The sequence below is a fragment of the Pan paniscus genome, chromosome 20, assembly GCF_029289425.2.
Source record: "Pan paniscus chromosome 20, NHGRI_mPanPan1-v2.0_pri, whole genome shotgun sequence".
NCBI lineage: Eukaryota > Metazoa > Chordata > Mammalia > Primates > Hominidae > Pan > Pan paniscus.
Genome location: NC_073269.2, coordinates 14771143 through 14792811, shown reverse-complemented (window position 1 = coordinate 14792811; position 21669 = coordinate 14771143). Strand labels below are relative to the sequence as shown.

General features: G+C 50.4%; 1 protein-coding gene across 4 annotated transcripts in view; it reads left to right on the top strand.

Annotated features, from left to right (window-relative positions):
• Positions 1-20464, top strand: part of OLFM2 (olfactomedin 2) — an 83028-nt gene extending 62564 nt beyond the window's left edge. For 2 of the 4 annotated variants that reach the window (XM_014342478.4, XM_003809605.5), the window contains exons 2-6: positions 13385-13534; positions 16304-16450; positions 16683-16902; positions 17252-17358; positions 19313-20464. In XM_014342478.4, the coding sequence (XP_014197964.2) occupies positions 13385-13534; positions 16304-16450; positions 16683-16902; positions 17252-17358; positions 19313-19990 (1302 nt within the window). In that variant the 3' untranslated portion in view covers positions 19991-20464. The remainder of the gene's footprint in view (positions 1-13384; positions 13535-16303; positions 16451-16682; positions 16903-17251; positions 17359-19312) is intronic. The other 2 variants (XM_063599854.1, XM_034946602.3) reach the window with 1 other exon arrangement.
• The last annotated feature ends 1205 nt before the right edge of the window (positions 20465-21669 follow it).

The window sequence follows — 21669 nt, the reverse complement described above, 5'->3', positions numbered from 1 at the left end:
TTCTGGACCAGAAAAAGCACTCAAGTGGGAAAACTGGGGAATTTGAATAAAGTCTAGAGTTTAGTTAATAGTAATGGATGCACGGATGTTGATTTCTTAGTTGTGACAAGTGTATCGTGGTTATGTAAGATGTAATAACAGGGAAGGCAGGATGAGAGGTACACAGGAGCTCTCTGTATTATTGTTGTAACTTTTCTGTAAACCTAAAATAATTCCAAAAGTAAAAGTTGATTAGGTAGGCATGGTGGCCCATGCCTGTAATTTCAGTGCTTTGGGAGACTGAGATGGGAAGATCGCTTGAGGTCAGGAGTTCGAGACTAGCTTGGGAAACATAGTGAGATCCTGTCTCTACAAAAAAAGAAAAGAAAAAAAAATTAGCTGGGCATGATAGTGTACATCGGTAGTGCCAGCTACTTGGGAGGCTAAGGTGGGAGGATTGCTCGAGTCTGGGAGGTTGAGGCTGCAGTGAGCCATGATCACACCAATGTGGGACACGGCCTGGGGGACAGAGCAAGACCCTATCTCAAAACAAAAATAAAAATAAAAAAAGTATCAGGGTGTGGTGGCACACACCTGTGGTCTCAGCTACTCCAGAGGCTGAAGCAAGAGAACTGCTTGAGCCTAGGAGGCTGAAGATGCAGTGAGCTATGATCATGCCCCTGCACTCCAGCCTGGGCAACTGCTTGAGACCCTGTCTCTTAAAAAACCAAAAATGTTGGCCAGGTGTGATGGCTCACGCCTGTAAACACAATACTCTGGGAGGCTGAGGCAGGTGGATCCCTTCAACCCAGGAGTTCAAGACCAGCCTGGGCAACATGGTGAAACCCCGTCTCTACAAAAAATACAAAAATTAGCCTGGAGTGGTGGTGTGCACCTGTAGTCCCAGCTACTCAGGGAGCTGAAATGAGAGGATGGCTTGAGCCTGGGAGGTGGAGGTTGCAGTGAGCAGTGATCGCGCCATGATTACACCACTGCACTCCAGCCTGCGCGGCAGAGTGAGACCCTGAAGGAAGTGACTCTTGTCCTCCCAGCATAGTGGCTGAGAGTCTGATAGGCTGGCATCCAAATCCCAGCTCTGTGAATTTGGGTAACTTGACTTTTCTCTGTATCTCAGTTTTCCCATCTGTAGAATGGAGCTAGTGTTAGTACCTACCATGAGATGGGGCTCTAAGGATTGAATTTTGGTAATATTTGTAAAGCAACTAAGAAGAGCGAGCTCTACAAGTGTTAAGTAAAATATGAAATTCAGAATGGGAGTAGAGCTTGGGGAGGGATGGATGGACAGATGAATGAATGGATGGATGGATAGATGGATGGATGTATAAATGGATGGTTGGATGAATGAATACGAGTGAATGGATGGTTGGATGGATGAATGAATGAATGGGTAAATAGATAAATGGATGAGCAGATGAATGAATGGATGGATAGATGGATAGATGGTTGGTTTTATGAATGAATGGATAGATGGATGAATGGGTGGAAAGGTGAATGAATGGATGGATGAATGAATATGTGGACTCACAATCACTTTCTCTCCTGACCCCTGCCCAAGCCACAAGGCTCTTCCAGGCAAAACCCCAGTTCTCAGGCTGAGGGAGGCCCCAGGCGGTTCCCAGGCTTCCAGCATGGCGCGGGTGAACTAATATCTTTTTTTTTTTTTCTTTTGAGACAGGGTCTCGCTCTGTCACCCAGGTTGGAGTGCAGTGGCGTGATCTCAGCTCACTGCAACCTCTGCCTCCCAGGCTCAGGCGATCCTCCCACCTCAGCCTTCCGAGTAGCTGGGACCACAGGCTCGTGCCACCATGCCTGGCTAAATTACTTTATATTTTTGGTAGAGACAGGGTCTTACCATATTGCCCAGGCTGGTCCCGAACTGCTAAGCTCAAGCCATCTGCCTGCCTTGGCCTCCCGAAGTGCTGGGAATGCAAGCATGAGCCACAGCGCCTGGCTGATATCTTCTTTAAGGCCTGTCAAGCTTATCACTCAGGGGATATTTGCCCAATACCTCAAGGTTTGACAAGAGCAGGCTGCTATTATCTCAAGCTTTCCAAAGGGATGTGGCCCCCTGTCACGGCTCAGACGTAGCAGACAGGCACATTCTCCATCATTCATCACAGCCCTCCTGCCATTCTTGCAGTCAGAGAGAAGCCACAGCCTCTGCCTAGCCTACTGGGCACCTGTCTGCAGCCTAATCTCAGGTGATCCTTCCCTAGGACGAACAACAGAAGCAAGCTCCGTGGCAGAAAGAGGAAATTCACGGTAGACCTGTGAAGGTGTTTGCTCTCTGTCCCACTGGTTCATCAGCATCCTCATTCAACAAACATACCTTGTGCCAGGTTCTGAGGATCAGGGATGAATTGTTTGCAAAGCAAACAAAACTCCCCGCTCCCCTGTGGTTTCCTTTCCCAGGGTAGAGGCAGGCCTGGAGCCAGCATTCCCACCAGTGAGGCCCTCCTAATGGCGACTGTGATCAGGGCTTGGAGGAGGACAGGAGAGGTGCCGCAAGCCAGTGTAGACTGTGGAACCAGATGGCCTGTGTTCGAATTCCAGCTACACCACTTACAGGCAGTGATGCTTTGGCAAAGAGCTTTTCTTTTTTTTGAGAGCAGAGTCATGCTCTGTCACCCAGGCTGGAGTGCAGTGGCGGGATCTCAGCTCACTGCAACCTCCGCCTCCAGGGTTCAAGCGAGTCTCCTGCCTCAGCCTCCTGAGTAGCTGGGATTATAGTAGCACACCACCACACCTGGCTAATTTTTTTGTATTTTTAGTAGAGACGGAGTTTCACCATGTTGGTCGGGCTGGATTCGAACTCCTGACCTTGTGATCCGCCTGCCTTGGCCTCCCAAAGCGCTGGGGTTACAGGCGTGAGCCACAGCACCTGGCATTTTATATAATTTTATTTTTTTTTAGACAGGATCTTGCTCTGTTGCCCAGGCTGGAGTGCAGTGGCACCATCTCAGCTCACTGCAATCTCTGCCTCCTAGGTTCAAGTGATTCTCTTGCCTCAGCCTCCTGAGTAGTGGGGATTACAGGCTCTCGCCACCATGCCCAGCTAATTTTTTGTATTTTTAGTAGAGATGGGGTTTCGCCATGTTGGCCAGGCTGGTCTCGAACTCCTGATCTAGAGTGATCTGCCTGACATGACCTCCCAAAGTGCTGGGATTACAGGCATAAGCCACTGGGCCCGGTCTGGTCTTAAACTCTTGAGCTCACCTCGGCCTCCCAAAGTGCCAGGATTACAGATGCGAGCCACCGTAAACCACAGACATGCACCACCACACCCGGCTATTTATTTATTTATTTTGAGACAAAGTTTTGCTCTTGTTGCCCAGGCTGGAGTGCAATGGTGCAATCTCAGCTCAATGCGATCTTGGCTTACAGCAACCTCCACCTCCCGGGTGACTTGAGAGGAGGGTAATGCGTGGCAGGGACAACCAAGACTGCTTTTGGAAGAGACCTGAACGCTTGAGCCCCGGGGATGGGGAAGAGTTAGCCTGGCCCTAAGAAGGGGAGAGTGGGGGGATTGGCAGCGGGCCCGGCCCGTGCAAAGGCCTGGAGATGAGAATAAGCATCCTGTGACCTGGGAAGGGAAAGACAATTAGAGAGGATGGGCCAGAGAGAACACAGCAGTGTGCGCCTACATCCTGGTTCAGTGCCTGTAAGGATGGAGAAGGACCATGGCTCCCCTGCTGCCAGGTTATAGCAAGGAGATATTCTGGAACAGGAAGCCAGCTGGGCCACGTGGGGACTAGGATGGAGCAAGTGTCCCCTCTCATCCCTCACTCTCCTCTCTCCCTCGTTGGACTTTCTTTGCCTCATGATCCCACAGCCTCAACCCCAACTCCATGAGACTTTGCCAGATCCTTTTTATTGTGTCAAGACTCACACCGTTTGACCTCAGGAAGTTACCAAATTGGCCTTTTGAGTGTTATGAAGATAATAATAGCAGGGCAGGGTGTGATGACTCAGGCCAGTAATCCCAGTACTTTGGGAGGCTGAGATGGGAGGATCCCTTGAGGCCAGGAATCCGAGGCTGCAGTGAGCCATGAGTGTGCTGCTGCACCAGCCTGGGCAACATAGTGAGACCCCACCTCTACAAAAAAAATTTTTTTTTAAATTAACCAGGTGCAGTGGTGCATGCCTGTAATCCTAGCACTTTGGGAGGCTGAGGCTGGAGGATTGCTTGAGGCCAGGAGTTCAAGAGCAGTCTGGGCAAGACAGTAAGATCCTGTCTCTACAAAAATATTTTTAAAAATTAACCAGGTGCAGTGGTGCATGCCTGTAATCCCAGCATTTTGGGAGTCTGAGGCTGGAGGAACTGTCTGAGGCCACGAGTTCAAACACAGCTTGGGCAATTATAGCAAGACTCCCATCTCTACAAAAAATAAAAAATTAGCTGGGCGTAGTGGCACATGCCTGTAGTCCCAGATGATCAGGAAGCTGATGGCCAGAGGATCGCTTGAGGTCAGGAGTTCGAGGCTGAAGTGAGCCATGATTGTGCCACTGCACTCCAGCCTGGACGATAGAGTGACACCCTGTCTCTTAAAAAATAAAAATAATAGTATTAGCAGACACTTGTGTAGCTCTTACTACATGCTGATGACTGTTCTAATTGCTCTTATATATATTATGAACTCATTTGATCCTCCTAGCAACCCAGAGAAGTAGGTAGTCATCATGTCCATGGTACAAATGAAAAAACTAAGACACAGAGAGGTTAAGCCACTTGCTGAGGTCACACAGCAAGCGAATGGTGAAGCCAGAACTTAAACCCAGGCAGCCTGACTCCAGGACCCTGCTCTTACCAGTTGGCCCTACTCTACCATCCCAGGAGGAATAAGAAACATCTAGAGGAAACTAGTCACTTCTATCGTAATGATATTGCCCGGAGAGATGCTGGTGACATCACGTGGAATCCTTTTTGGGAGGACTGTGGGAGAAATCCCTGCCAAAAATAATTGAGCTTTCTCCTGAGCATCTGGTGTACTTTTGTTTCAGGACACTGAGAACCGCATAAATGACCAGCTTTCCCTTTCTGAGTTGGCTGCTAAGGAGCTTGGAGCCAAACTTATGGCCCGGCCATATGCTGATTGTTCAGGTTTTTAAGGGATGAGTTTTTCTTAGCCTCGTTTCTGGCTCTGTTTTATGTCCCTGCTTTTGTTTTTCTTCTTTTTCTCCCTTGCCAAAAAAAAAAAAAAAATTTAAGGGACTTTTTAAAATCTTTTTTTTTTTCTTTTGAGATAGGGTCTCACTTTGTCACCCAGGCTGGAGTGTAGTGGCGCCTTCATAGCTCACTGCAGCCATGAACTCCTGGGCTCAAGTGATCCTCCTACTTCAGCTTCCTGAGTAGCTGGGACTGCAGGCATGTGCCACCATGCTCAGCTAATTTTTAAATTTTTTGTAGAGATGAGGTTTTACTATGTTGCCCAGGCTGGTCTCAAACTCCTGGGCTCAAGTGATTCTCCTGCCTTGGCTTCCCAAAGTGTTGGGATTACAAGCGTGAGCCACTGCACCCGGCCCTAAAAATCTTTATAAGAACAATACACGTTCATTGTAGAAAACTTGGAAAATAAGATAAATTTAAAGATGGTGATTAAAATCTCCATTAATCTCTAATTTTTAATGACTGCATAGTATCTCATTCTGTAGATGCATCTTAAATTTGTAAATTGGCTGGACACAGTGCCTCACGCCTGTAATCCCAATACTTTGGGAGGCTGAGGTGGGAGAATTGCTTGAGCCCAGGAATTTGAGACAAGGCTGGGCAACATAGCTAGTCCCTGTTTCTACAAAAAATCTTTTTAAAAATTAGCCTGGGCCAGGCGTGGTGGCTTACACCTGTAATCCCAACACTTTGGGAGGGTAAGGCGGGCAGATCACCTGAGGTCAGGAGTTCAAGACCAGCCTGGCCAACATGGTGAAACCTCGTCTCTACAAAAATACAAAAATTAGCCGGGCATAATGGCAGGTGCCTGTAATCCCAGCTACTCCAGAGACTGAGGCAGGAGAATCACTTGAACCCTCGAGGTGGAGATTGCAGTGAGCCAAGATCACGCCATTGCACTCCAGCCTGGGCATCACAGGGAGACTCCATCTCAAAAAAAAAAAAAAAAAAAATTAGCCTGGTTTAGTGGCTCACACCTGTAGTCCCACCTACTCAGGAGACAGAGGTGGGAGGATCGCTTGAGCCTTTGGACATCAAGGCTGCGGTGAGCTATGATCACGCCACTGTACTCCAGCCTGGATGGCAGAGCAAGACCCTGTCTCCAAAAAAAAAAAAAAATTTTTTTCTAGCATGTGTAATAGCTTTTGATCAAATTAATTTCTAATTGTCCAATTTTAAACAATGCTTAATGAACCTCCCTTGCAACAATCAGATGCTGTCCACAAAGTTTCCACGGGCTGAATTCTTAGCTTTGGATTGGCCGAATAAAATGCAAATTGCAGAAACTGTAATGGCTTGGCTGTGGACTGGCAGGCTGTCCTCCAAAAATATCTAATCCCCGCTCTCATATTTAATTGGCGCTATCTTATGGTATTTTACATATCCTTGTAAACCACTTAGAGTCCTCTCTGGAACAAGGCAGGGCACAAATAAATGTGTAAGCCCCAAGGTGCCTTGGCTTCCTGATTAAATTATCCAGCCTCAAACACAATAATAGCCTCATTTTATTAAGAGGCAGGCGCTTGCTCTCTTCCTGTTGGCTACTTCCTGATAGCCAATGCTTCTCCTGTCCCCAGGACTCTGTAGCAATGCCTCCATCCCCAGGGAAACACCAGGAATTGATTTTTGTTGTTGTTGTTGTTTTTTGAGATGGGGCCTCGCTCTATTGCCCAGGCTGGAGTGCAATGGCACGATCTCGGCTCACTGCAACCTCTGCCTCCTGGGTTCAAGCGATTCTCCTGCCTCAGCCTCCTGAGTAGCTGGGCTTACAGGTGCCTGCCACCACGTCTGGCTAATTTTTGTATTTTTAGTAGAGATGGGGTTTCACCATGTTGGCCAGACTGGTCTCGAACTCCTGACCTCAGGTGATCCGCCCACCTTCACCTCCCAAAGTGCTGGGATTACAGGCGTGAGCCACCACGCCCGGCCACCAGGAATTGTTTTTGAACCAAGATATAGGTGGTGGAGTAGTAGGAGATGATGATCCCTGGCCCGACAGCAAGAACAACTTTCCCTGCCTGTGTCCTACTCAGTTAATCCTGGACCTGTTTTAGAGGCTGGTGTTTAATTAGGGCAGCCTCAGCAAAAGTTTTTGAAAGATTTCAGCCAGAAAAGACATTTGAGGAACAGATACTTGAGTGCATAGCTTCACTCTCTTAAAGCCCATTAGCAGGAATATTAAACCCTGAACCAAGAGCTCAGCAAAGAGAGAGTGGGTTGGCAGGGCCGTCGCAGTAGCTCACGCCTATAATTCCAGCACTTTGGGAGGCCAAGGCGGGTGGATCACTTTAGCCCAGGAGTTCAAGATCAGCCTAGGAAATGTAGTGAGATCCCCGTCTCTACCAAAAAAAATACCCAGTCATGATGGTGCATGCCTGTAGTCCCAGCTGCTCGGGAGGCTGAGGTGGGAGGATTGCTTGAGTCAGGGAAGTTGAGGCTGCAGTGAGCCTCGATCATGCCACTGCACTCCAGCCTAGGCAACAGAGCAAGACCCTGTGTCAAAAAAAAAAAAAAAAAAAAGTGGGTTGGCTTCTTTAGTACATCTGCCACATCCGAGGTGAGACAGGCTGCTAGACCACAGACTTCTATGCTGGAGAACGCCTGTGTTCTTGCACCTGCTGTTATAAGCATTTCCCCTACAGTAGGACACTCTCTGTTCCTCTCTAGTCTTCTGACTGCCAAGAACTCTTGACTTTGTTTCCAAGCTAGACCCAGTCTGGGAGAGCTAGCACATGGTACATTCCAGAATATTCCAGCGGTTCCTAGGGACATGCATTAACTGCATATCTGAACTTAAACCCAATGGGCAAAACTCAGGACTTCTGCCTGCTGCGATCTGGCAGCCAAAACCCAGGCATTTAATTACACTGCTGCAGAGAACACTCCGGTGAGATGCGTCCAACGCAGACAATTATTTTAGGAAAACCATGGAGGCCTTCTCTCTGCACCACTTAAATCTTGCTTCTCTTTTACAATTCAATATTTCCTCTGTCGAGAGAAAATGGCTTATTTGCTTCAAAGGACACGCTAGGCAATGTAGGAAGATGTTAATTACGTTGAACCGGCGGCTTTGTCTCTGCACAAAAGATATTCCTTGAGGGTTTCTATCCAAATTGCTTGGGGACTAGAGCCAGGGGAGGAGAGGCAGGGATGCTTGGGCTCCTGTTTGATGTTTTTCTTTGTGTTTTTTTTTGTTTTTTTGTTTTTTTTTTTTTTTTAAGAATGAGATTTATCAAGAAGGGAGGGCCGGGCACGGTGGCTCATGCCTGTAATCCCAGCATTTTGGGAGGCCAAGGCGGGTGGATCATTTGAGGTCAGGAGTTCAAGACCAGCCTGGCCAACATGGTGAAACCCTGTCTCTACTAAAAATACAAAAATTAGCCAGGCGTGGTGGTGCATGCCTGTAATCCCAGCTACTTGGGAACCTGAGGCAGGAGAATTGCTTGAACCTGGGAGGCAGAGGCTGCAGTGAGCCGAGATCCCGCCATTGCACTCCAGCCTGGGCGACAGAGCAAGACTCCCTCTCAAAAAAAAAAAAAAAAAACCAACAGAGAGGTAACAGTGACTCATGCCTTGTAATCCTAGTGCTTTGGGAGGCTGAGGCAGGAGGATTGCTTGAGCCCAGGAGTTTGAGACCATACTGGACAATATAGCAAGACTCCCATCTCTACAAAAAAATTTAAAAATTAGTAGGTGTGGTGGTGAGACTAAAGGCCTTTAGTCTCAGCTACTCGGGAGGCTGAAGTGGGAGGAATCACTATTTAAGCCCAGGATGTTGAGGCTGCCAAAAGCCCTGATAGTACCACTGCACACCAGCCTGGGTGACCAAGTGAGACTCCATCTCCAAAAAAAAAAAAAAAAGAGGAGAAGAAGAAGAAGGGAGGTGGGAGAGTAGTTCTGGATCCTCCCAGAACCAAAGGGGCAGGCTTTCTTGGGTTATTCCTCTTGTACTGGGCCATCCTTGTTGTCTTAGGTCAGGCTCCTTCAGGGAGGATTTAAGTGCAAGTATCCACCTAAGATACCCCAGGAAGAACCAGTGGGGGAGCAGTGAAGTGAGAGAGGAGGTGAAGGAAACCCGTGCAGGGAGACTTAATGAGTACGCCAGGCGCAGTGGCTCACACCTGTAATACCAGCACTTTGGGAGGCTGAGGCAGGTGGATCGCTTGAGCCCAGGAGTTCAAGACCAGCCTGGGCAGCAAAGCAAGACTGTCTCTACAAAAGGAAAAAAAAAAAAGCTGGGTGTGTTGGTACCTGCCTGTAGGCCCAGCTACTCAGGAGGCAGATGTGGGAGGGGATGGCTTAAACCCAGGAGTTCGAGGCTGCAGTAAGCTAGGATTGCACCACTGCACTCCAGTGGTGGGTGACAGCAAGACCCAGACCTGAGCGACAGCAAGACCCCATCTTAAAAAAATAAATAAATGTGCCAGGCGCAATGGCTCTCGCCTGCAATCCCAGCACTTCGGGAGGCCAAGGTGGACGGATCGCTTGAGGCCAGGAGTTCGAGACCAGCCTGACCAACGTAGTGAAACTCTATCTCTACTAAAAATACAAAAATTAGCCAGGCATGGAGGTGGGTGATTGTAATCCTAGCTACTCGGGAGGCTGAGGCATGAAAATCGCTTGAACCCAGGAGGTGGAGGTTGCAGTGAGCCAAGATCGCACCACTGCCCTCCAGCCTGGGTGACACAGCGAGAGTCTGTCTCAAAAATAAAAAATAATAAAATAAACGAATAAATAAAAGAGAAGTAATGAGCAGGTTGCTGCTGTGGACAACTGAGGTGCAAATCTAATGGGTTGCCCTGGAAGATTTCATGGAACATACACCTTCGAGTTCTTTCCCACTGGAGAGGCAAGAGGGGTGGTATTAATCATGAATGCCTGTGGGTCATCTCTGAGGATTGCTGGGTGTATTTTCTGCTGGCCCCATGCAACGGCAGGGTGGGATATGACCACCAGAGAAAGCTCTTGGCTGTGGCCAATCCTGGGCGCACCTGCAGTGAATGTTAGCTCCACACAGCTCCTACCTGAGTACAAGGAAGGCGGAGAAAGTGAGTTACTGTGCTCCGCTGCCAGGGCTGAGGATGTGCAACTTACAAAGAGGGGGTTCCCCCCATTTAGGAAGGGTGTACAAAGGCTCGAAGAATGACTGACTGTAATAGTTTCAGCTGGCGTTTATGAATGGTTTGTTTTCCTTATAGATTAGTGGGGGAGTCAAGCTCATCTGTACAATTTGTACAATTATATCATTTGCTCATATTCCAATAAGCCTTAAAAAAAAAAGACTCGATTGAGTGGGAGAGAAAAAGGTGGGCTAATAGTTGGAGTCCCCGGGATTGCTCATAATTCACAGCTTGGTTTATCTGTGCTGCAGCTCACGGCACCGATTCTGCTGGGAGATCTAGTAACGGCTGTGCAAATGATCAATGATTGTGGTGCTTTGTTTCTCTGTAAAACACTGGGGTTTTTTAAATCAGAATTTCTTCCATGCCTGTCAGAATGCATCCTGGAATAGGACCAGAATCTTCCATTTACCGCCTCTATGGCCACCACCCATCATCACCTGTCTGGATCTGTGCAGTCACCCCTGCCCTGGCCTCCCTCCCTCGTTCCCTAGAGCAGCCAGAGGTCACTGTGAACACCCAAGTAAGGTCACGTCCCGCCTCTGCACAGAACCCTCCATGCCTCCCACCTTCCTCAGGGCAGAACCCAGAGCCCTCACTGCTTCCCACAAGGCCTTGCCCCATCACCTCCCTTCTCTCATCTGCCTCCACTTACCCCTTACTCAATCTGCTCCAGCCACATGGGCCTCCTCCTTGTTTCACAAACACACCAGGCATGGTCCTGCCTCAGCCTTTCTACTTGCTGTTCTCTCTGCCTGGAACCCCTTCCCCAGACATCCAAATGGCTCCTCCCTCACTTCCTTCAGGTCTTGAACAAAGACTTCAGGTTTTGAACAAATGACACCTACGTGTGCAAGCCCAAGCCAGTCACCCCACAACCCTCACGTCCCCCCACATCCTGTTTTTTTTTTGAGACAGAGTTTCGCTCTTTTGCCCAGGCTGGAGTAAAGTAGTGTGATCTCGGCTCACTGCAACCTCAGCTCGCTGCCCCCACCCCGCCAGGTTCAAGTGATTCTCCTGCCTCAGGCTCCCAAGTAGCTGGGATTATAGGCGCACACCACCATGCCCGGCTAATTTTTGTATTTTTAGTAGAGACGGGGTTTTACCATGTTGGCTAAGCTGGTCTGGAACTCCTGACCTCAGGTGATCCACCTGCCTCCACTTCCCAAAGTGCTAGGATTACAGGTGTGAGCCACCGCGTCTGGCCTTTCTATTTTTTTTAAGAGATGGGGTCTCACTCTGTCACCCAGGCTGGAGTGCAGTGGCACAGCCATAGCTCATTGCAGCCTCAACTTCCTGCACCCAAGCAATCCTCCTGCCTCAGCCTTGTGAGTAGCTGGGACCACAGGTGCATGCCACTACATCCAGCTAATTTTTTTTTTTTAATTTTTAGTATAGATGAGGTCTTTTTATGTTGCCCAGGGTGGCCTTAAACTCCTGGCCTTCAGTGATCCACCCCCTTCAGCCTCTTGAAATTCTGGGATTACAGGCGTGAGCCACCATTCCTGGGTCCCTCCAGACATTGATCAGGATTTGTAATGATAGAAATGTCCCCTGCCTTCTCCTTTTCTTCTGTCTCACTCGTCCTTCAAGTTCATCTCAAGAGCCCATTCTCTTGGACACCTCCTCAGAGACCCTCAGCCTGAGGGAAGACCCCCTGTTACTCCCTGCACTACTTCTTCAAAGCACTCACTGCAGCATGTGGTTCTAGAAGTATCAATGGCATTAAGTGGTTGATGTCCGTCTCTCCTAGTAGCTCCATGGACAACCACCACATGTTTTCTTCATTCCTTCTCTTCCTTGATCCTATCCCAGACCCTATGCCTGGGACAGAAGAGACTCTCATGGATATCTTCTTTTTTTTTTTTTTTTCTTTGAGACGGAGTCTTGCTCTGTTGCCCAGGCTGGAGCGCAGTGGCACAATCTCAGCTCACTGCAACCTCCGCCTCCCAAGTTCAAGCCATTCTTCTGCCTCAGCCTCCCATGTAGCTGGGATTACAGGTGCCCGCCACCACACTCGGCTAATTTTTGTATTTTTAGTAGAGATGGGGCTTTGCCATGTTGGCCAGGCTGTTCTCAAACTCCTGACCTCAGGTGATCCACCTGCCTCAGGGGTGTCTTCTAATCAGTTTGGAAGTTTATGATTTGTGTCTAGAGTTCCCTGGTACTTATTAGCATTTCTAAGCCTCTGATAAGTCCTGCAGTAACAAAACTTGTTTCACCCAGTGACACACATTTATTTGACCACAGAGCATCCTTTTCCCAGCACACCTGGTAAGATTACCAGTGTTGCAAGGAGCATGGCTTGGGAAACAAAGCCATAATTGGTCACTGGATTATCTGAGCATTTTGTCTGCCATTAGTTTGCCTGGGTGGCTCCAGGTGGGGTGGGGGCACAGCAGGGTTGCACTTAACATTTAGTGGCCCTGATGGCTGGGCACGGTGGCTCACGCCTGTAATGCCAGCACTTTGGGAGGCTGAGACGGGTGGATCACCTGAGGTGAGATCCTTTTATTTTGTGAGACAGGGTCTCACTCTGTTACCCAGGCTGGAGTGGAGGCCAGGTGTTGGAGACAGGCGGAGATTGCAGTGAGCCCAGATCGCGCCACTGCACTCCAGCCTGGGTGACAGGGCAAGACTGTGTCTCAAAAACAAACAACAACAAAAAACAAACCAAAAAAAAAAAAAAATTAAGTGGCCCTGAGATAGCTCCAGAGCCGATATGTCACTGTGGGCTGGGGAAGCAGAGAGGAGGTCCAGGTTTGGGGGTTATTTGAGTGGATCTCTGTTCTAATGGCAGTCACGGAGACAGTGTTGTGTGCGTGCGAATCTGTGTGAGAGAATGAATTCTGGTCTTGGAGAAGATTTGAGTCCTCCAATTCCTTGCCGTGTTCCTTAACCCCTCTGCACCTCAGTCTTGCCATCCGTGAAATAAGGCTCCTTAAGGAGGGCCTGAGATCACACACAACAGACACTGGCATATGCCTGGAGCCCAGCAAAGGGCATCTGTGGTTTCCTTGGGCCCCCTTCCTGTCCCAGTGAGGGCGAGGTGAGACCCTCACTGGGATCCCAGTCTCTGACCCCCACCTCTTTGCAGACTCTCTTCCAGAGCCCAGAAGAGGGCTGGCAGCTGTACACCTCAGCCCAGGCCCCTGACGGGAAATGCATCTGCACGGCCGTGATCCCAGCGCAGAGTACCTGCTCTCGAGACGGCAGGAGTCGGGAGCTGCGGCAACTGATGGAGAAGGTGAGAACCTTCCAGGTGCCCTGGGGGCAGCTGGGAAAATCTCCCAGTTCTCACCATGCCCTCCAGCCCCATCCAGGTCAGCCAGTGGCCATATCCAGCTATGCAAATTATTCAGAGCTGGCTGATAATCCAGCTCCTCTCCAGGCAGGTCCTTTTTTTTTTTTTTCCTTTTAACACAGGGTCTCACTCTGTTACCCAGGCTGGAATGCAGCGACACGATCAGCTCACTGCAGCCTCAAACTCCTAGGTTCAAGCAATCCCCACTCCTCAGCCTCTGAGTAGATGGGACTACAGACATGCACCACCATGCCCTGCTAATTTTTATATTTTTTGTGGAGACGGGGTCTCCCTATGTTGCCCAGGCTGGTCTCAATCTCCTGGGCTCAAGTGATCCTCCTGCCTCAGCCTCCCAACGTGTTGGGATTACAGGTGTGAGCCACCATGCCCAGATGGATACTTTATCCAATATCTGTTCAATGCTTTTTTTTTTTTTTTCTTGAGACAGTCTCACTCTGTCGCCCAGGCTGGAGTGCAGGTGCAGTGGCGCGATCTCGGCTCACTGCAACCTCCACCTCCCAGGTTCAAGTGATTCTCCTGCCTCAGCCTCCCGAGTAGCTGGGATTACAGGCGTGTACCACCACGCCCAGCTAATTTTTTTACTTTTAGCAGAGATGGGGTTTCACCATATTAGTCATGCTGGTCTTGAACTCCTGACTTCAGGTGATTTGCCTGTCTTGGCCTCCCAAAGTGTGGTGATTACAGGCGTGAGCCACTGCGCCCAGCCTGTTCAATGCTTTTTTGGGAGAGAAGCCAAGCACTTATTGGGATTGGGGTGGGGGGAAGGAAGGAAGACTGGAGGGGCAGCATCTGAGTCTCCTGTGTGTGAGCTCTGGTCCACCAGGCATGTCCCACCCAGCTTTGCAGTTCACCAGACTCACCTGCTAAGAAGGCATTCTGTGCCCCTTGGGGAGGGTCTAACCCTCCACCTCAAGAGGCTCCTATAAAAGTTTCCTTCTACCTCTGATCATGGTCAAGAGAAAATAGTCCCCTGGGCCAGGCGTGGTAGCTCACGCCTGTAATCCCAGCACTTTGGGAGGCTGAGGCATGTGTATCACTTGAGGTCAGGAGTTTGAGATCAGCCTCTACCAAAAATACAAAAATTAGCGGGGCGTGGTGGTGTGTGCCTGTAGTCCCACCTACTCGGGAGGCTGAGGCAGGAGAACTGCTTGAACCTGGGAGGTGGAGGTTGCAGTGAGCTGAGATGGCACCACTGCACTCCAGCCTGGGCAACAGAGCAAGACTCCATCTCAAATAAATAAATAAATAAAACTTACAAATTGTTGATTTCTGTAATTTCCCACTTAATATTTTTGGACTGTGGTTGGCCTCAGTAGCTGAAACGTGAAACTGTGGAGAAGGGAAGAGTATGTAAAAATGTTTTGTGGCATTCAGGGTGGGTATTAGGCTGCTGGGTTTCTGAGAGTTTCCAAGTGTCATGTGAATAATTGTACAGGAAAGTCTGTATTTCAACAGGCATCCAGTGGTAACTCTGACTGGGTTTAACTTAGCCAGGCAGAGTCCACTTTAGTCAGGTGAAGATGATGCGAATCTACCTTAGCCAGGTGAGAGTCTACCTTAGCCAGGTAAAGGTCTACCTTAGCCAGGTGAGGGTCTACCTTAGCCAGGTGAAAGTCTACCTTAGCCAGGTGTTCATCTTAGCCAAGTGAGAGTCTACCTTAACAAGGTGGGAGTCTACCTTAGCCAGGTGTTCACCTTAGCCAGCTGGAGTCTACCTTAGCCAGGTGAGAGTCTACTTAAGCCAGAGATGGAGTTCACCTTAACAAGGTGGCTACCTTAGCCAGATGTTCACCTTAGTCAGATGGGAGTCTACCTTAGCCAGGGGGAGTTCAACTTTTCTAGGTGGAGTTCACCGTAGCCAGGTGGAGGTGGGAGCTGGGTGCTCTCAGGTTGGGTCAGGAGAGGCCAGGGCAAGGGAAGTTTATTTTACTCATTCAGCCAAAAAATACTTATTGGGCCTCTACTCCAGGCCAGTGCTGGGCACTGGAGGTTAAGCTGTGGACAAGCTAGACGCAGCCTCTGTCTCTGAGGGTCCCACCTGAAGGAGGCAGATGGATAAGAATGTTCTACATAGTCACAGCTGGGAAGGAAATGACCAGGCAAGAGGAGAGTGAGTGAGCGGCTACCGGACAGGGTGGTCAGGGAAGGCTGCTTTGAGTCGGGGATGCTGGAGCTGAACCCTGAAGGATGAGAAGGAGCCAGCCATGGGAACTTGGGGGAACAGCACTCCAGGTAGAGAGACCAGCAAGTGCAAAGACCCTGCAGAAGGAAGGAGCTTAGAGTCTGTGAGAACAAAGAGAGAGGAAGTGGGTTGGGCGGGGGGTGGGCAGGACCAGCCAGCACAGGATCTGTGGAGGAGGAAGGTGATCTAATCTCTGTTTTGAAAGTTCCTTCTGCCTGCTGTGTAGAGAATCGACTACAGGGGATGAAGGTGGAACTGGGAGACTAGGGAGGAGGTGAGAGGTGGTGGTAGGTGGACCAGATGGGAGCCAGTGGGTAGTAGGGAGGGAGGGATGGATGGATGGATTGGGCACGCAATTGGGAGGCTGCTGGTAAGCTCAGGGGAGGAGAAGGTGGCCTCGTCGGTGTGGGGTTTGTACAGCCTCTGTTCCTGCCAGCTCTTGTCTGTGGCATCTCTGGGTTGGGATTTGGGGAAGGAGGTCTGGTCCCTTCAGTTGTCCCCATTCCTAGGTCCAGAACGTCTCCCAGTCCATGGAGGTCCTTGAGTTGCGGACGTATCGCGACCTCCAGTATGTACGCGGCATGGAGACCCTCATGCGGAGCCTGGATGCGCGGCTCCGGGCAGCTGATGGGTCCCTCTCGGTCAAGAGCTTCCAGGTGGGTCCTCCTGTGTCCAGACCAGAGGTCAAACAAATGACTGGGATTTGGTATCCATTAGTTCCTACAATGGAGTCATGTCTGGGAAGAATCTAGGGTCCAATCTGAGCCACATGTCAAGGGCCAGGTGTGCATCAAAGACAAAGGGTGAAGTTATGAGTCAGAGGTTGGAGTCATGTCTGGGTCAAAGGCCAGGGGTCAGGCTTGGCCATGGTTCCATCTTGATGCACAGGAGCTGAAGGACAGGATGACGGAACTGTTGCCCCTGAGCTCGGTCCTGGAGCAGTACAAGGCAGACACGCGGACCATTGTACGCTTGCGGGAGGAGGTGAGGAATCTCTCCGGCAGTCTGGCGGCCATTCAGGAGGAGATGGGTGCCTACGGGTATGAGGACCTGCAGCAACGGGTGATGGCCCTGGAGGCCCGGCTCCACGCCTGCGCCCAGAAGCTGGGTATGCCTTGGCCCTTGACCCTGACCCCTGATCTCTGACTGCCACACCCAACTCCAATATCACCTGTTTGTGCCTAGAAGCTGGACACGGTTTTGACCTCTAACTTTTAAACCTCAACCCTTGACCTTCCTACCTAAGGCTACACTTGAGTCCAGAAGCTGGAAATGGCCCTGACCCTTGGCCTCTAACCCCTCACTCACAACTGAACAACATATTGGGACCAGATTTTTGAGTCTTCTCTCATCCCTGGTCCCAGCTTTCCCAACTTGATCACAGCACTTCATCTTTGCCCGGCCTCTCTTGGGCTGTTCCCTTCCCCATCCTCATTCCCCCTGTTCCTGCCTCCCAGGCTGTGGGAAGCTGACCGGGGTCAGTAACCCCATCACCGTTCGGGCCATGGGGTCCCGCTTTGGCTCCTGGATGACTGACACGATGGCCCCCAGTGCGGATAGCCGGGTGAGTGACTGCGCCCACCCCTGGGGTCAGGGCCTGGGAGGGACAGAGCCTTTGACTGCCCATAGGTGCCTAGGGAGTCCACACTGGTGACTGTCTTGTAGCCCAAAGTTCCTGGATCCCCCAGGGCCATTGGACCTCCCTGTCCAGTAACCCCCAAGTGACCAAGGGCTTTGCAGCCTTGTGAATCCCACTCTGTTGACCTCCAGTGTCTGTATAGTGGCTAATGGTTACTGAGTTCTACTGACCAGTTCTCAGGGACTACTGACGTCCAAGTAACTACCCAATGACCAATGCCCTCCCAAGGACAAGAGACCTCTTCCACCAAGCACTGCTCAGTGACCTTTGGACTTCTAGTAGCTTCCACGGTCATGACTGCCCATCATTTAGACACACAAGAACCATCCATGAGGCTAGGCATGGTGGCTCACGCCTGTAATCCCAGCACTTTGGGAGGCTGAGGTGGGCGGATCACCTGAGGTCGGGAGTTCGAGACCAGCCTGACCAACATGGAGAAACCCTGTCTCTACTAAAAATACAAAATTAGCCGGGCATGGTGGTGCATGCCTGTAATCCCAGCTACTCGGGAGGCTGAGGCAGGAGAATCACTTGAACCCTGGAGGCGGAGGTTGCAGTGAGCCAAGATCGCACCATTGCACTCCAGCCTGGGCAACACGAGTGAAACTCTGTCTCAAAAACAAAACAAAACAAAAACAACAACAAATGCTAGTTAACATGATGACAACAATGATGTTGATGACATGCCTGGTCACCTCATGGTGACAGGGGTTAACCATGGCAGTGAATTCAAGTGATGTCTTATCATTCAATGGCTGTCCAGTGACCACTAACCACCCAATATTCAATGACCAGGGAATTCCTGGGCCCAGTGACTCCCCAGGGGCTGCAGTTCCCTGGGTCCTTTGGGATGGAGCATTGTCCACTTAGGGTCTGTTTTAAGATCAATAGTGGCCAGGTGCGGTGGCTCACGCCTGTAATCCCAGCACTTCAGGAGGCCGAGGCAGGCAGATCACTTGAGCTCAGGAGTTTGAGACTAGCCTGGGCAACATTGCAAGACCTTGTCTCTACTAAAGATACAATAAATAAGCTGGGCGTGGTGACTTGTGCCTGTAGTCCCTGCTATTCGGGGGGACTGAGGTGAGAGGATTGCTTGAGCCCGGGAGGTCGAGGCTGCAGTGAGCCGTGATTGTGCCGCTGCCCGCCAGCCTGGGAAAAACAGTGAGACCTTGTTTCAAAAGAAAAAAAAAGGCCAGGTGTGGTGGCTCATGCCTGTAATCCCAGCACTTTGGGAGGCTGAGACAGCAGATCACAAGGTCGGGAGTTCGAGACCAGCCTGACCAACATGGTGAAACCCCATCTCTACTAAAAATACAAAAATTAGCCGGGCGTGGTGGGACGCGCCTGTAATCCCAGCTACTCAGGAGGCTGAGGCAGGAGAATCGCTTGAACCTGGGAGGCGGAGGTTACAGTGAGCTGAGATCACGCCACTGTACTCCAGCCTGGGCGACAGAGAGGGACTCCATCTCAAAAAAAAAAAAAAAAAGAAAGAAAAAAAATTACTTAAAAAAAAAAAAAAGACCAATAGCACTCACTGGGATTTGGGTCCTACTGGGGCCATGCAGTTCCCCAAGAAACTGCAGCCCCTGGGGACTCACTGGGCCCAGGAATTCCTTGGTCATTGGATATTGGGTGGTTAGTGGTCACTGGACAGCCATTGAGTGATAAGACGTCACTTGAATTCACTGCCCATGGTTAATGCTGTCACCAGGAGATGATCATGGTCACACTAGGGCCATAATTGGTAATGAATGGTCAACAGAGTTCCCACGACTAATGACCACTTAGTGACTGTTGATCTCTAATGGCTGTAGCTGGTGCTGGGACCCTTGGGTCATTGGTGGTGGTTCCCCCCAGTGACCAGCGACTGCTACCATAGGTCTGGTACATGGATGGCTATTACAAAGGCCGCCGGGTCCTGGAGTTCCGTACCCTGGGAGACTTCATCAAAGGCCAGAACTTTATCCAGCACCTGCTGCCCCAGCCATGGGCGGGCACGGGCCACGTGGTGTACAATGGCTCCCTGTTCTATAACAAGTACCAGAGCAACGTGGTGGTCAAATACCACTTCCGCTCGCGCTCTGTGCTGGTGCAGAGGAGCCTCCCAGGCGCCGGTTACAACAACACCTTCCCCTACTCCTGGGGCGGCTTCTCCGACATGGACTTCATGGTGGACGAGAGCGGGCTCTGGGCTGTGTACACCACCAACCAGAACGCGGGCAACATCGTGGTCAGCCGGCTGGACCCGCACACCCTCGAGGTCATGCGGTCCTGGGACACCGGCTACCCCAAGCGCAGCGCCGGCGAGGCCTTCATGATCTGCGGTGTGCTCTACGTGACCAACTCCCACCTGGCTGGGGCCAAGGTCTACTTCGCCTATTTTACCAACACGTCCAGTTACGAGTACACGGATGTGCCCTTCCACAACCAGTATTCCCACATCTCGATGCTGGATTACAACCCCCGGGAGCGCGCCCTTTATACCTGGAACAACGGCCACCAGGTGCTCTACAATGTCACCCTGTTTCACGTCATCAGCACCTCTGGGGACCCCTGAGCCAATGCTGTGGCTCGGGCTGCTGCCTGGGGGGCCTCCGGGGGCTGGGGGCCCTTTTCATTCTGCCTGTGTCCCTCAAGGGTGATCTCTCTGTCTCTGTCACGCCCTTTCTCCCCGCCTTTTTGCTGGGCTTTTGTTCTCTGCCTATGTATTTCTGTCTATTTTTTCAATTTCCCCTCTTCTGCTTTATTGATCTCTGCTTTTAATACACCACTTCTTTCTTTCTGCCTTTTTATGGATGTCTTCTTCTTTTTATGGCTCTGGTTCTCCAGTTCTTTCCCTGTCTCTGCCTCTCTCTGTCTCTCTCACTCTCTCTGTCCTTCCACCCCTCCCTCCTTGCTTCCCACCCATTCCTCATCCCTCACTCCCACCCCCACCCCCACCCCCAGGAGTTGAGTGCATGGATCTGTTTCTTTTTTTATTTACACTTTTTCTTTCCGGTTTGCCGGAATAAACAGGACCTTTGACATTTGATGCTTCGGTGACTGTGTGTGTCCAATGGCGACAGAGGTGGAGGTGGCCCCGAAGTCCAAGCCTGGAGACCCATCTCCAGTGAGGATCCCCTTATCCATGACTCAAGCTTAAGCGAACTGGGGGGAAGGGGTTCCCCAGGGCCAGCCCTTTGGGGAGATGGGTGAGGAGACCCAATCCAAAGTTGTTTTGATCGAAAGCAATTCATTTAAAAGCAGTTTGATCAAAACAACCGAGAATTCTAGCACAGCAATGAAAACTGGCCTCAAATGAGTATTCTCCCGTCACTGGATTGCCAGTCTCCAATCACTGTTGATGCATTACTAAGAGGTCTGGAATTTTTTTTTTTTTTTTTTTTTTTTGAGACAGTCTTGCTCTGTCACCCACGCTGGAGTGCAGTGGCATGATCTCAGCTCACTGCAACCTCCACCTCCCGGGTTCAAGCGATTCGCGTGCCTGAGCCTTCCGAGTAGCTGGGATAACAGGCACGCACCACCATGCCAGGCTAATTTTTGTATTTTTAGTAGAGATGGGGGTTTCGCCATGTTGTCCAGGGCGGTCTTGAACTCCTGGGCTCAAGTGATCCGCTCCCCTCGGCCTTCCAAACTGCTGGGATTACAGGCGTGAGCCACTGAGCCCGGCCAGTCTGGCAATTTTTTAATGAGTTTTTAACAATCGAGCTGGCTTTTAAGAAGCTGAGTATGAAAGAGTAGGGCCCAGCTGAAATTTTCCATTTTCTTTTTTCTCTTGTTGCTTTGTAATTTCAAAAATGGTTTTTAGACGAGTCACATTTGTGCCGAGTAAACTAATCCCAAAAAAGCTAGAAACAGCCGTTTAAAGGGGCACTCAGGTGCCTTCAATTGAACACACTCATACCCCACACCTGGAGCCTGTTTGCCTGGAAGAGGGATTGGGCAGGGACAGCCCTTGATGGGGGACCAGAATTCTTGGAGGGGAAGGAGAGGAAAAGACAAGAAGTTTTGGAGGCAGGAAAGAAGAGTATGAGGGAGACAGGAAGGGACTGAACTAGGAGTAGGCTGGATGCAGCAGCTCATGCCTGTAATCTCAGCACTTTGGGAGACTGAGGTGGAAGGACTGCTTGAGCCCAGGAGTTCAAGACCAGCCTGGGCAACATAGCAAGACCTCGTCTCTAAAACAATTTTACAAAATTAGCCAGGCATGGTGGCGTGCGCCTATAGTCCCAGCTA